General features: G+C 46.3%; 1 protein-coding gene across 1 annotated transcript in view; it reads left to right on the plus strand.

Moving 5' to 3' along the window:
* Positions 1 to 15,549, plus strand: part of MGAT5 (alpha-1,6-mannosylglycoprotein 6-beta-N-acetylglucosaminyltransferase) — a gene marked incomplete at both ends in the record, with an annotated part of 168,997 nt that overhangs the window by 62,780 nt on the left and 90,668 nt on the right. The window contains 3 exons of the mRNA XM_080917587.1: positions 8,771 to 8,842; positions 11,165 to 11,326; positions 13,142 to 13,311. Of these exons, the coding sequence (XP_080773713.1) occupies positions 8,771 to 8,842; positions 11,165 to 11,326; positions 13,142 to 13,311 (404 nt within the window). The remainder of the gene's footprint in view (positions 1 to 8,770; positions 8,843 to 11,164; positions 11,327 to 13,141; positions 13,312 to 15,549) is intronic.

Here is a 15,549-nt window from a genome sequence, read left to right on the forward strand (position 1 = left end):
ACTGACTTGTGGGAACAGGTCAAGGCATGCTTTAAACGTTCCTCTAGGCCGTGGCTGAGTAGACCAAAATGTGCCTTTAACGTGCTTAGCTATGTGAAGTCGGAAATTCTCTTTCCATAAGATAAGATGTTCTGGCTGTCAGGGCAGTTGGCTGAGCTCTGTGGTTGAGATCTTTCCATTTTCTGCACCCAGACTTCTTCCTTATCCTCCCGTCTCCACACACTCGTTGTTCTTGCTGCTTGAGTATTGAGATGCTCCTTGCAAAAGGGTTGTTCAAGCCATCTCAACTTGGGAGAGCTGTGTATAGCTGGCTGATGTCTCTGCCCCTTTCCTACCTCTCTCCTCCTAGAATTAGTCCTAATGACATTTATAGTGAACATCTTGTCCTGGTCTCCACCTCCCAAAACTCCTGAGGAAAGAGCAAGACCTGCCAGACCCCAAACTACTGAATCTGTCCTCCCTGGAACACATGGTTGTCAGGGCTCTTGTACAGTCAACTGCTAACTGTTCTATGTTTAGTCTGCATATACGTGTGTGTGTGTGTGTGTGTGTGTGTGTGTGCGCGCGCGTGCGCGCCTGTGTGGACATTAGTATGCTATGGAGCATGTGAGCCAGTTAGAGGCAAGCTTCAGGTGTCCCTTCTCACCTTCCAACTTGATACAGAGTGTCCGTTGCTTTTCTGCTGTGTATAGCAAAGTTCATGGGCCCTCAGACTATGGGGATATCCTGGTCCCAGCATCCCCTTGCTGTAGAAGTCTAGGATCACAGGCATGAGACCTTCACACTTGTTCTTTACCTGCTGAACCATCTTCCAGCTGAACTTTACATACTTTTCAGTGTTGTCTGATAGTGTGTCTGTGTTATGTGATCAAAATACATTTCACATTTTTTGAAGGGTCACAGGCTACTAAGGATGACCCGGAACTTCCCAGGTGCTGGGATTACAGATGTGCACTCTTATAACCAGCTTTGGCAGCACTGGCCATTTCTGTGTCCCAATGATGAGTCGCCATGCTAATACTGAGCCACCAGCCAGGCTATATCCTGCCTGGTTTGGGTGCCAGTGAGTTTAACAAAACTTCTCACATGGAAACCTGAGGGACAGTATGAAAAGCAAAACCAGGACCCTCCTTACCTTTGCTCACTATCAGTGTATCCAGCTCTGACCTCTGACGATTCTCTCTGTGGCACTGCACCCTGGCCTTTTGTTGGTTGTCCCATGGCTGTGGGTCAGCTTTGCATCACAGATGTCATTTCACACTTTTTTCCAGGAGGCTTATACCACTGTGTTGTGTGTTCACTCACCCTTTCCTCCCCCCCTCCTTCACACCCTCTCTCTTCCCACTTTCCTTTCCACCTTAAGCTGGGGCCTCATGCAAGCTAGGCCAGTATCCCAATGCCTAGCCATGCTTCGTCGTCTATAAGGTGTTAGATTGAAAACCCAGGGAAAATGGCTGAGATGCCTGCTGACATATTAAAGTGGACATTGGCCACCAGGTTCTCCCAGCATCCCTCAGTCAGTCCTAGTTCAGGGCCCTTCTAGCTAGTGTATTCCAACCCCTACTTGAAACTCTCCAAGCTCAGGGACTGGGCTAGGATAACCCTTCTCCCAGCTGTTCTTCCCTCTATAGCCCAGCCATCCACTTTGGCTTCGCCAGTCTCTTTACTCTTTTTGGCTTTTGGCCTCTTGGTGTCTAGTCTCCTGGATCTCCCCTCTCTCCCTTCTCTTCTCCCCTCTCCACAGGTGGCCCAGCTGAGTCTGTTGGTCATGTCCACTCTGGACTCTCCAAGATTTCTTTGCTACTGGCTGTTTTCCCAAGTATCTACAATATACCTTCTCCTCCACCATAACTAGGAGCAGTAATGTCCTTTCTGTTTTTTTTTTCCCCCTCATTCATAATAAGAATGTCCACTGAGGTGAATTACTTTCATTTTCTATCCAGTCACCCTATAGAATTCTATAGAAAACCTTGAAATATTTTTATAATATTTATCACTTACTTACTTACTATTATATGTGGAGGCATGTGCATAGCATTGCATACATCTGATGGTTGAGGGCAGTCTCAGGCGAGGTCATGATTCTCCTTCTACTTCAAGGGAACCTGGGGATTGACCATCCTCACTGGCCCCAGGAAAACCTTTATTTCCCAGTTGGCTTCCACGGGTTTCTAACACTTTGTAATATTTAAAAGAAGATTGGTTTTGGTTTGTTTTTGGCTTGCTTGCATCCTTTTTTTCTTGTTATCATTAAGAAGTCATTAGTTGAAATACATGCGTGCGTGAGGAATGCTCATTGTTTTTTGACTAATGATCATTTTAGCACTTATACTAACCAGGACTGTTTAAGAAGATAGGAGTGCCTGGTGCATATATTTATTGGATGAATGACTCTGTTCTAGGTGTTCATACCCTTTTGTTGACATCAGTATTTAGTGACATTGGTAATTTCTCCTAGCTATAACCTTATCTTGAAAAACCTGCTAAGACTCTGAGATTAAGACACAAAGCAAGGGAATTTTGAGCTTATTCACAGAGTAGTTCCATCCTGTATTATTTCATGAGGGAGAATGAGGAATCAGATTAGAATGAAAGAGCCAATTACAGAATGATTCTCATGGACGTGGAAGATGATAACCAGGCAAAGTCACGTGCTAGATGTGGCGACCTCCCACCTCTGGCTGTTCACATGGATTAAGGCTGGATGAAGCCAGTTTTGATTGCACTGAACACCTAAGGAGAAATTTAGGAGGAAGGGTGTCAGCATGTCAGTGTTATCTGTATGATCATCTGCAGAGGAATTCATTTGCCTTCTCTCCTGTATGATGAGAAGTGACTTTCATGATCTAAAACATCTGTGTCATAAGCCCATTAGAATCCGCTCATTCTGAGGCATGGGGAAGATGTCTCACAGCTTCTCTGCCATAGTCTGAGTAGGGCTCTCAAAGATCATGCCAGCCCCTGGCTTTCTCCTACACATGGTGGGCTGAGCCTCATTCTGTGTCTGTAGGGCTCTTGCTTACTCTGTAGAGGCCATGATAGTTGCTCTAGACCCCATCCTCCCCACGGCCCCATCTGCATTTTGCTCCAAGGGTTTTCAGTTACCCATAATCAGCAGAGACCTGGTTTTATTCAGTAGAAATTTCTAGAAGCAAACAATCCACTGAGTGACTTTTATTCTATCATTATAACGTCTCTCCCTTATTAACTATTGTTCGTCCCTTACCATGTGTGTCAGTGTCTCTTCTCTGCTGGGACAAAATATTTCACCAAAGCAACCTGAGGAGAGAAAGCTCACTTGGGCTCACAGTTGAAGGGTGTAACCACCATGGAATGAAAGGCCTGGTGGCAAGGGATAAATGGTATAATTATATTTTAATTCCAAAAATGAAAAATTGTTAAAATTTAAAAATGAAACTCTTACCAGAAGAAAACACATAGTACCTGTAGGTCCCGGGCTTCTCTGGAATGCCTGGAAATATGGCTGCTGTGGATATGGAGGGATGAAGTAAATGGATCCATGGCCTTTACACAATCACACACGCGCACACACACACATGCACACACATGAACACATACAAACACACACACATACACACACACACGGACACACAAATGAACACATGCACACACATACATACACACAAGCACACATATACACATGAACACACAAATGAACACATGCACACACATACATACATGCATACATGCACACATACACACATGCACACACACAATCATACACTCATCTCCATTATCACATACAAATTACAAAAGGGAGAAAACTGAAACACCCCAAGTCCCCAGCACACAGAGTCGGAGTCTCTCTTTTCTTAGGCATTTGGTTTTAGAGGCGGAATTTTGTTTGTTGTTTAGATTTTTCTGAAACAAGCTTCTGAGCCCTGGACTATCCTAGAACTCACTATGTGGACCCACCTGACCCAGAACTCAGGTCAACCTGCCTCTGCCTCCAGGAGTCAGTAATACAATAGCACCACTCAAATCCTGTTCAATTTGAAGGCAAACTCTTTAGACACAGACTCGTCTTGTTAGTGCACTAGTCCTAGAGGTGGGATTAAATGTGCTTGCTGCTTTGCCTGGCGGTTGGTTTGGGTTGAGTTTGTTACCTGGAAAAGGTGGCATGAGTCCCGGGGTGTCTGGTGATGCCCTCATCTACATGAGCAAGAGAAGGGACCAAAACCAAGGCTCTGTCCACAGAGAAGAGCATCGGCTCAGAGAGACCAGGCCCTTCGGGACTGCACATTTGCGCCTACCCATCCTCTACTGTTAGTATGGACAGCAGGCTCTGTTCACCTCCCTGCAGCCCTGTGTGCATCCGCCAGCAGCTTCTTTTTCCTTGGATGCAAAGACTCTTCCATACTGTGCGTCTTGAAAAACCAGCCTGACCCAGTTAGAACTTTGAGGCACTCATACTGCTCTGATTCACCAGCCTCCTGACAAAACTAAAAACCTATTCAGTTCAAAGAAGTCTAAACCACCAGGAGGTATGTCAGAATTGTTTTATTTTATGTCTCATTTCCAAAGAAAAGCGATGTACAGAGCCTCTCCGCTGAATACCACTGGTGTTGCCAGGTTCCAGGCCAGCGAAGCCTCCCTGCCTCCTTCTGCCTCCTCTTCGTTTTGCAGCCTGTGGCTCGCTCACTAAAAAGATTAGTTTGTGTCTAAAGAATTTTGCCTTCAAATTGAATGCAGTTCGGGTGGTACTACTGCTTTATTGATTCCTGGACGTGTTGCCATGAATTCAGACGTTTTTCAATTTTGAGTGTGTGCACCTGTTGGTGAGTGTGTACCTGTCTGAGTTGTGTGTGCGGGGGCAGGGAGGTGGCATGTTGGATGTCTCCACCTTAGTTTTTGAGACAGGGCTTCTCATGGAAACTAGTGCTTGCTGCCTCAGATAGACTCGCCAGGATGTCTCCAGACTGTCCCTTCCCAGCTTCATTACAGGCACACACTGACACAGTGGGATGCTTAACATGAGCTCCAGGGATCAAACTCAGGACCTCAGCCATGAGTAGCAAAGCATTCTAGCCACCGAGCTGGCTGCCAAATCCTGTTTCCTACTGTTTACTGCGGTAAACTACAGGCTGCCTTTGATGAGTGGTTGCCTCTGAGAGGGTTGTGTGTGTTCCGTAAGATTGGACAGAGGTAAGGGACAGTGAGCCTGTGCATCAAAAGGCCACAGCTGGAGATGCGTGGCTGACAGCCATGTTGGGAGGTGTCTGGGCTGGGGGCAGCCTTAGGAACCAAGGACTCTGGGAGCCAGCCCAAGAGTAGCGCTTCTGAATAGTTCCAATCAGAGCAATTCTGATGCGTCAGGAAGTGGGCCCCTCCTGGGGTCAGCTTTGTTGATATGCTGTTACACTGATGGGCCAAGCTCATTAAATGACAGGGGACACATCAGACAGAAAATGCGGTTATGTATCAGGAGGTGGGGCTGTCTGCTGCATGCACAGTTTGCCCTGCTTGCTCATTGTGGTGCTTGTATTTAGGAAAATGATGCCCTGTAGAGGGCAGTTTGCTGGCCACTTGAGTTATCGCCAACTCTGGCCTTCCTCCAACCCTGGTAATCCTCTGAGGTTCCAATGAAAAAAATTGTTTCCCTCTTCTTCCCACAGGGTAATTGGTTTACATGTAATTTAATTATTTCATCAACTAGTTATCCCATCCTTATGGTGGAAAATACCATCCGCCCACTCTCCCTTTGTGGGTTAAGGTCTGTATCTATTTTCCCACCATCCCAATTGTATGCGTGGCTGAAATTGCTGCCTAAGAGCTCAATTGGACCACTCTATTTTCCATATTTGCAGAGATGTCCTTGGAGGCAGCAAAGGGGTAGCCAGCGATTTAGAGAAAGAAGAACTAAGAAAAATGATCAGCTCACAAAAGGAATTACAGCCTTGAGAGTTCTCCAGTGAAGTCCAATTTTAAATCGTCTTGGGTGGATTTTATTTTCATCAGAGTATGACTTGGAAGGTTCATCACTGGGTGGAGGGACGTGAGGGAGGGCATTCTTTTACCAATATCTGGTCACACCATGGTGTCGTTGGTCTTCTTTATTCCTAGTCTTGCTTCATCTTTTCCCATTCTATACTTGGTGGGGAGATTTTTCTTTTTATCCTGACAGGTTCTTATATAGACTTCATTTATTCATGGGCTGGGGAGAGGTCCCGTCAGTCAAGCGTCTGCGCTCACACAGGGATCTGAGCCAGGCTCTCCAGCACCTACATGAGCACCTAGAGCAGGTCAGGGAGGAGCAGGGGGATCCCCAGAACTTGCTGAGCCAGCTAAATGACTGGGCTCCAGGTTCACATACAGACCCTGTCTCCAAAGGAAGGAAAGAAGTGAGGGAGGCAGGGAGGGAGGGAGAAAGGGAGGGAGGAAGAAGAGAAAGAGAGAAAAAAGGAGGAAGAGGAGGAAAGAAAGAACAAATTGTAATAGAGGAAAACACCCAACATTATCTTCTGCCATCCACATGTATACACATGTGCACACATCTACCTGTACAGACACACACACAGGGAAGCAAACATATATCACATACACGAAAAAAAAAATTAGTTAAGTGAATGAGGATAAAAGTAATTTTTAAAAAAAATGAACTTAGTTGTGTATTTGTGAGGGTTCTTGACATCATGCTCTATGTGTGTGTGTGAGTGTGTGTGTTTCTGTGCACACACAGAAACACACACACACTTACATGCATGGTTGAAGGTCTAGCCGTCAAGACCCACCCAAAGCCTTCATGTTATAAATATGCTTCATAGGGACATTTTACTGAGTCCATTTACTAAAATTTAATTGGTGCCAAGTGAATCAGTCTGGCCCCAGAGCAGGAAGCACAGATGTTTGTGGCGTCTCTGGGGCTGGCTGAAGTGTCACGCTTTGTCAGGCCCCTTTTTCTGCTCAGTTTTCCTGAGGCCTTTCATGGTCTAACTGTTGAAGGTCCACAGTAGTTTAGGCCGTGGGCCTCAAGCAGGTTCATTCTCTCTTTTTATGAGTGAAGGCATTGCACTTTCCCCATAGGGAGAATTCCTGAGTGGGCGCAGTCACCCACAGACATCACCAAAGTCAGTTTTACTTCATAAGAGGAAAGGGGATCCTGCACTTCCCCTCCACCCCTTAAGCCTTGCTGCCCTGAGCCAAGTTGCTTTCTGACCATTTTCTGCAGCAGATGGCTTTATGCAAATAGGGTCAGTTATTTTCGGTCAAAGTAAATACCACCTTGCATTATGAGATCCCCGAAACTGGCATATGTCTTTGAAAACCTACCCAGCCCTGGAAGACAAATTTCCTTGTCTGACTGATCTGTCAACCCAAAAGGCTACGGTTCCCTGAACCAGTGACTCTCGAAGGATGCTCCTCTGTAAAACCTGACCTGCCTCCCTAAACTGAAGAGATGTGATCCCCGGTGCACTTTGCGAGCCTTCCTTGGCAGTGCTGTATGAATTAGTAAAGGGATGCTCATGCTAGCTCTGAAATTCTGAAGCTATTTTAGATAAACAGTCCAAAATGTCAATGTCACCCAATGGGTTTCTTGTTTTTCCTCTCCTAGAATTTGTATTTCAATTATGCATATATTAAGAGAGGTCAATATATGCATGTGAGATCAGCTCCCTCAGAAGCCAGAAGAAAGTGTCAGATCCCCTGGAGCAGGGCTCCAAGGTAGTTGTGAGCTGCCCCATGTGGGTGCTTGGAACTGAACTGTGTCCTTTGTGAGTGCGGCAGACTATCTTAACCTCTGAGCCATAGCTTGAGCCCCTTCCTAACAGTTACTGATTTCACTAATCTCTGGTAACTTTTCTTGAAAAAATATCTACAAGCCTTCTTCTTCCTTTTTTCCTTCCCCTGACAGTTGTCTGGCGTGCTCAGCCTCAGCCTGTAAGCCACAGACATGCAAGAGAACTATGAATGCATGCTCACACAAAATTATAGACTTGCTTACGGCATTAGGGAGCGTGTGTTGCATTTCAGTTATGAGGAACTTTGTAGCTGCCTCAGTGAAGCAGGTTGGACACCGCTTGTGTGCAGACAGATCCTTCTGTGAAAGAGCTCTCGTACGATCACTGAATGGATAGGTAATCCATTCCTGGTTTGCTGTTCCTGGAGACTGGGTCTCATGTAGTTTAAGCTGGCCTCGAACTTGTTGTATAGCCTAGAACATCTGATCCTACTGCAGTCACAGCCTGGGTACTGGCATGACAGGTGTGAGCCACCAGTCCTGGATTCCCCATCTTATTTCTTGAGGCAGTGTCAGGACAGTATCCAGAAAAAAAGAAAAAAAAAAAAAAACTTGAGTAATTCGCAGTAAAGCGCGGTTTCCTGATCCTCAAATCAGAAAATGATTTTTTGGTCTGAATGCCATCTGTTGTTCCCTGAGCGGATCACAGATCATCTTTGCCCACTTGCTGAATGGTGCACGGTGACTCTTTCACAGTGCCGTGACCCTGCACACACGTTCAGATCTTTTAACCTCTTGCCAGAGGACACGCCTTCCCTCCCATGGAAGAGTGAGAATTTACCAAGGAAGAAGTCAGTCCCCATAAGGTAGGACAGGTTCTTAAGACCTTGGCTGAAGGTTTCTGTACCTCAGAGGGCACCTACATCTGGCAGGAGTTTGGTTACTATCTGGTTAATAATATCCTGTATAATCGCCATGCCCCTTGTTGAAAGTGGTTCTTAGCCCTCTGTCCGAGTGTGTGCACTGAAAGATGAGGCAGTATCCTTACTGTCTCTGATTTATCTTTTTCAGGTTGAAAACTGGTGTCCTCGTTTACCTTGGAGAGCAAAAAATCCCTATGAAGAAGCTGACCATAACTCACTGGTGAGTGACTTGGAACCCTCTTCTTCTGCTTGTGTGCTTAGGTCAGATGCTAAGTGATACACACAGCACCTTTCAGAAGTGCCAGCGGAAATCTCAAGCCTAGCTGGCCAAATCATATGCCGGCTAGCATAGATTTATCTCTTGAGCAGTTCTCTGAAGGTCCCTAAATGATGGGGCTAGAGAGAGAAGTGAGTTTCGGTGCCAGATGTGGAGGCCTTGGGTGATCTAAGGAGGGGACTGGCTGTAAATAAGGACCAGGCTCTGATGCCTGCTAAGGAAGATTAATGAGGAAGGATGGTCTCAGCTGCGGAGGTCAAGGGAGATTCCATAGAGAAGATGATGAGCTGAATTTAAAAGGACAAGCTGTGTTCTCTGTGGCTGTGGGAGAGACACATGTCTCTATGGGGAGTCGGTCTTTTGTATCAGACTGCATGGTTGGGTGGGTGGAGTCAGAGGTTTGGAGACGCTGGTTGAGGATCCAATTAGAAAGATAGGAAGGGACTCCAGAGACCTTGCAATGCTATCTTGAAAGCAAGCCTGGGCATTTTCTTGAAACCAAAGATGAGCAAATTCTTCAGGTTTTGTTTCATGTTTTTATTTGCATGTCTGTACTTTCCTGCATAGGTTTATGCACACCACATACATGTCAGAGCCCACAGAGGCAAGAGTGGTTGGGAGCCGGCTGACATGGGTGCTGGGAACGGAACCCCCACTGTTCTGCAAGGGCAGTCAGTACCCGTAACCACTGAATCTTCTCTTTAACCCAAAGCAGGCACGTTCTGCAAAGGGCCAAATAGGGGTAGAGTGCCTACGTGGAGTGTACAAAGCCCAGGGTTCAGTCTGCAACACTGTGTGCACTGAACATGGTGGGTCATGCCTTTAATCCCAGAGCTTGGGAGGCAGGAGAATTAGAAGTCATGGTCAGCCCTGGCTACATAGAGTTCAAGGCCATCTTGGCTTACCAGAGACCCCATCATGTGCAAAAATGATAGGACTAATGAGATGCAAGTAAAGGCACCTCTTGCCAAGCCTGAAGACCAGAGTTTGATTCCTGAGGATGCACAAGGTCCAAAAAGAGAACCAATACAAGTTGCTTTTTGACTTGCAGACACACACACACACATACACATACACAAAAAGACACATACATACACACACACACACACACACACACACACACACTAAATAAGTAAGAATGTGATAAACAAGATAGTGTTTTTTCTCTTTGCCAGACAGTTTGTCTCGTGTCCAGTTACTCAGTCCTGCGGTCCCAGCACAGAGAGCAGCCGTGGGTAATGTGTAATAAAGGGCAGGCATGGCTGTGCTCCACTAACACTTGCTGTACACAAACAGGCAGCCAGGGTCTGTGGACTCAAAGGGGGACAAATGCTAAGACTGAGCCATGGTGACTGCTAAGAGATGAATTTGCTATGTCTGAGGTGTCCTGTGAAACAGAAACCAATATTGTGATGTTTCTCTTGTGTTCTGATTAGGGAGTGCATCCAGCTACAGCATCCCGAATACCAGGAAAACTAGTCTTCCTGGACCTTAGATTATTCTGGTCTGAATTTTAAATTGTACCCTGCTATGGTAAAAACAAAGACCGTCCCTAGCTTTTAAAATTCCTTAGGAAATCATGAATGTTGTTGGTTTGGATGAGGACAGAATTAGAAAATGATCATTTGTTTCTCATCTTCCTCTGGGTGAAAGAGGCCCTCTGCTGACCCTCAGAGTGTGGGCTGGCCTGTTGGAGCTGAGGATGCATTTTCCTGGTGGTCAGCTGCTCAGCAGACAACTCCAAGACACAGATACATTCAGACATGGGGTTAGAGATGGGTCATGTATGTTAACTGTGAGAACTGCACATCAGCAGGACTCCTGCTTCCTCGTGACTACACTTCCTCCTCGGTCTCTGATCTCCTAACGATGCCCCTCGTAACACATCCGCAGTCAGGGGCTGTTGCTCCAATGTGCAGCCCTAGCACCTCTTGCTTTTGAAAGTATTTGTAATTATATTTATTTTCTGTGTGTGCGCATGTGTGTATGGGCGTGTGCATGTGGAGACCAGAGGACAGCTCAGAAGAGTCAGATCTCTTCTGCCGTGCAAGGGGTTGAACTCAGATCCTTGTCAGGCTGTGTGGCTGCAGCCTGTCCTCAGCAGCACCCGCCCTCCGTACTCTTGCTGACAGAGTCAAGGTTGACTTTTGAAGTCCTGGATTGAATTAACCCCCAGGCTTAAAATGTCGTATCATGAAAATCATTTCGCTCCCTAGCATTTTAATCTCCTGCTCACTGTTAGGTTTCCTTCTTTTCCCCTGCTAGGCGGAAATCCGTACGGATTTTAACATTCTCTACGGCATGATGAAGAAACATGAGGAGTTCCGGTGGATGAGACTCCGGATCCGGCGCATGGCTGACGCGTGGATCCAAGCAATCAAGTCTCTGGCGGAGAAGCAAAACCTCGAGAAGAGGAAACGGAAGAAAGTGAGTTTGTTAATTCTGTTCCTTCACGAGCCTGCTTTCTGTTAAAATTTAATTTTGCTTGGAAACAACATGAAAGGAGATGCCACGTGTCAAGTGACAGCCCGTCAAGGTGGATGAGCTCAGCCTCTCCTTGCCTCGCCTTAAGGTTCTCTTTCCCTGTACTCAGTGTCCTCTGTCCCCTGTGAATGTGTACATAGGTATACACATCTGCACACAGGGCTCTCTGTATGCACCCACAACACACACACACACACACACACACACACACACACACACACACACACAGAGAGAGAGAGAGAGAGAGAGAGAGAGAGAGAGAGAGAGACAGAGAGAGACAGAGAGACAGAGACAGAGACAGAGGGAGAGATGGATCTTATCCAGTGTGATCGATTAATAAAGTTTGGAATGCTTCTGATTTCAGAAATGAGATATGGGGGGGAGGGGCAATTCTGAACCTTGTGCCTTAAAATGGTGGCCAAGGGCCCATGGTGGTGGCACAGATCCTTAATCCCAGCACTTGAGAGGCAAAGGCAGACTGCAGTTGTAAGCCACCCTGGTCTACAGAGTGAGTTCCAGGATATCCAGTGCTCTTTATTCAATTTACTGAGCTCTAGAGAAACAGAAAGCAGCCCTTCCTTGTGAGCTTGCATCAGAAGGGATGAAAAATTTACCATTTTTATCACAATAATCTTTTTCTGGAGCCATTGTGAATGTTAGAGTTCAGGGAGTGACTTACTGTGCTCCTGTCTATAAAGTGCAAAGGATGGGCAATAGTATCTGAAGGTATATAAGTGTATGTTGATACATATTTATACACACACGTTTGAATTGACACTTGCAATAAGAACCCACAGTTTGCTCTGTCTTTGAGGGAAAGTGAAGTTCTTAGCCAGGGCCATTAGAAAAAGCTCCAAAGAGCAACTATGTAGAGTCCCTTGAGAGCTGGCCTTTGATCTGTAAACGCTGTTTCCACTAGGTGGGATAAGTGGTTCTTGGGAAAATGGGTCATTAAGATCTGAGACGGAAATTGCACTGGATGAGATTAAGACATCTTTTTCTGGCCACAGAGTGAAGGGCTCAGAGCAGCGGGCTCCCCACCCCAGGCTGCGTTGGTTGAATTGTCAGAGACCAAAGTTCACCGAAACATTAAATATGCTTATTTCTATGGCATTATATCTAAAAAGCAAACAAACCTCACGGATCACAATTAGACTATGCTTTAGCAACAGGCGTGAGGGCTGGTCAGAGAGCTCAGCTGACAGAATGCTTACCACACACACACACACAGCCATATAACCTGAATTTGTTGCCCAGATCCCACATACAAAAGCCAGGTGTAGTGGGACAAGATTGCAAGACCACCACTGAGGAGATCCCTGGGATGCAGTGGACAGCCTGTCCAGATGATTCCATCTCCTCTGCACTGGAGTTACAAGCATGCACCAGTGCACCCAGCATTTGTATCCAGGCTCTCAGGATTTGAACTCGAGACTTCATGCTTGCTGCTCAGGTTCCTTCCTGACTGACCCAGCCATATATTCCATATTTAAAAACCAGGAGAATCTGACTGTAACTCACACTCTCACGGCTCTACCAAGGGGGCAGTTCATGTTTTTTTTTTTTTTATATTTGTCTAAAACAGTGGAAAATTATTTCCTCCCATGTTTTATACCACCTAGAGAAATGGCATGCCGCATACTGAGACTCGATACTTTGGAACTTGCGTTGTGGTTTTCATAGTACCTTAGCATGGGCTTTCTGAGCGTTTTGAGCAAGTCTCCAGAAATCAGTGTGTGTCTCCTCTTTGTTTCGTAGATCCTTGTTCACCTGGGGCTCCTGACCAAGGAATCGGGCTTCAAGATTGCAGAGACAGCGTTCAGCGGTGGCCCTCTTGGTGAACTAGTTCAGTGGAGTGACTTAATCACATCTCTGTACCTGCTGGGCCATGACATCCGGATCTCAGCCTCACTGGCTGAGCTCAAGGAGTAAGGAAATTACTTTTTTTCCGAGCTGAAAATCAGAATACAAAAACGGAATAGTAACTTGTAAAGCCTCTCTATTGGTGCACAGTTTCTCATGGAGGAAAATGAGGGTGATAATTCGCTAAACAGGCGATGAGAAGATTATTTTCAGGAGCTAAATACAAACACTATGAAAACGATAATATGTTTTCATCGGCGCTGCAGGCTCCCGGGGCCTCATAAATGAACACCAGGACAACTCAAGCTAAAGCGCCTTATTCTTTGCTATTCCAGGTGTTCCCAACATCTGCAGCACAGAGTCTATTGACTCGCCTAATTCTCTGCCTCTTGCCAAAATTCATACTCCTGCTTGCTCAACATCAAGCTTTCTAAAGCTTAAAACAGGGTCAGTTCCTGTTTGTCATTTAATACGTGTAAGATAGATTTCCCAAAAGCCCGGATCGAATCCTTTCACAATTAGCTAAGTTGTAGCTCAGTCTGTTCTCTGCCCTGAGTCTTCTGTCCCACTGAGATTTGCATTCAGCTATCACCCACTCTCGGGCCCTTTCCAGTGAATACAGCTGCCCAAACAGATGAACTGGGGTCCCCACGGTCCCCCAAAACTCTGCCTGCAAGTGGTCCTGTTGCAGTGCCAGCTTCTGAGGGAACAGTCTAAAAATAGTGACAATGGTTAAAGACCAGCTAGACTCCACCCTGTCCCTACTGTAATGTCGATACACCAAGGTTGTCGGCAATAATGTCTGAAGATGACCTTAGCAGTCTTTTCATTGCCTTACAAATGCTGGGCACCAGGATTCAAGTTTACTTATGGCAGAAATACCAAGAATTATGTCAGCAATAGTGTTAACCGGGACTGTTTTACACCAAGATGGGGTCTCCTTGACTGATTTCTCCCTTCACCACTCAGTGCTGGGTGGGATTACAGGTATGCACCCCTATGTCCAGCTTCTATGGCACTGCGTGAGGGACCCTGGGCTCTGTGCATGCCAGGCAGACTCTGTGCCAGCTCAGCCCCACCCCAGCTCTGGTGCAGCTATTAAAAGTACACTGAGCCACTTACTGGGTGTTCTATAGTAAACACTCTGTGGCTTTACCTTTGTTGTCGTTTTGTTTATTGTTGCATGTGTGCACATGTGGGCAGGTGTGTATCACAGTGTGTGAGGAGGTCAAAGGGACAGTGGTCAGAAGTCACGGCAGTTTCCAGTGAAGTGGGTGCTTTTATCCGAGGAAGCATCTTGGCAGCCTGAATGCTGTGTTGCCTTTAAATGTTATTACCTGGAAGTAGATGCCCTTGTATCTGCGTTTTAGAGCTGAGGGACCTGTGTGCAGACTGAACATGAGCTCTCTGAGGTTTCTGGCGGAGCATGCAGGGGTGCCTGGATTTGAGCCGGGTACTAACGTCTGTGCTCCCGTTTTAGCGCAGCCTTTCCTTTCTCCTTCGAGGGAAGATGAACTTGAGGTCCTCTCTCCCTCCACCAGTTCTCCTCTCCCTTTGCCAGGCTGTCTCCTGTTGCCTTCCCGCTGGCTTTAAATAACCAGAACATAAAACCTAGAAAGGCATGCACTTTGCAGCCACTCTGTGGCTTCAGTGGGCTGGGATTCAAAATGGAGGCGGCAGAGATGGCGGGCATGCTGTAACTCAGCTGCCAGTCTTTCTATAATCACAACTGAAGCATTAGCAATGAGCATACTAATCACGATCCAGTTAATGCTGATGGATGTAAGTACAGGAAGTACTCAGACTTGAATCTCACTCCTGTGTGCCTAGCGCACACACATAGCGCCTAGCATACTCTGGCTATGTTGAATACGCAAAGGTGAAAGTATTTATCATCCAGCCTTTCACGAAATGTTATCCTGCTCTTCAGGAGAAATTGGTTCAGTGGAGCTTGAGATTTTTAGAAGCCAAGAGAAGGGGTGGAGGGGGCCTGAAGCAGTGAGTGTAAAGACTGTGGAGACACTTTGTGACCAGTCACTTGCAAGTGGGGCTTTGTAAATGGGTCAAGTATTACCGTGTGATATGAGCAGGGACAGGAGGAAAAGGTGGGGCCTGGTTTCTGGGTACAGGGCCGTTAGACTTCAGATTTATTCTGACTAATCAAGTTCACATACCAGCCACATAGATTGTTATTCTGGGAGCACAAGGGCAGTTGAGATCTCAGGGTAGAGAAGTGAGTCCGTGGCCGCATGAGAAGATAACAGCTAAGCCACAGTTCCGTAAGGAGTCACTGGAAACAGCAA

The sequence above is a fragment of the Micromys minutus genome (genome assembly GCF_963924665.1).
Source record: "Micromys minutus genome assembly, chromosome: 6".
NCBI lineage: Eukaryota > Metazoa > Chordata > Mammalia > Rodentia > Muridae > Micromys > Micromys minutus.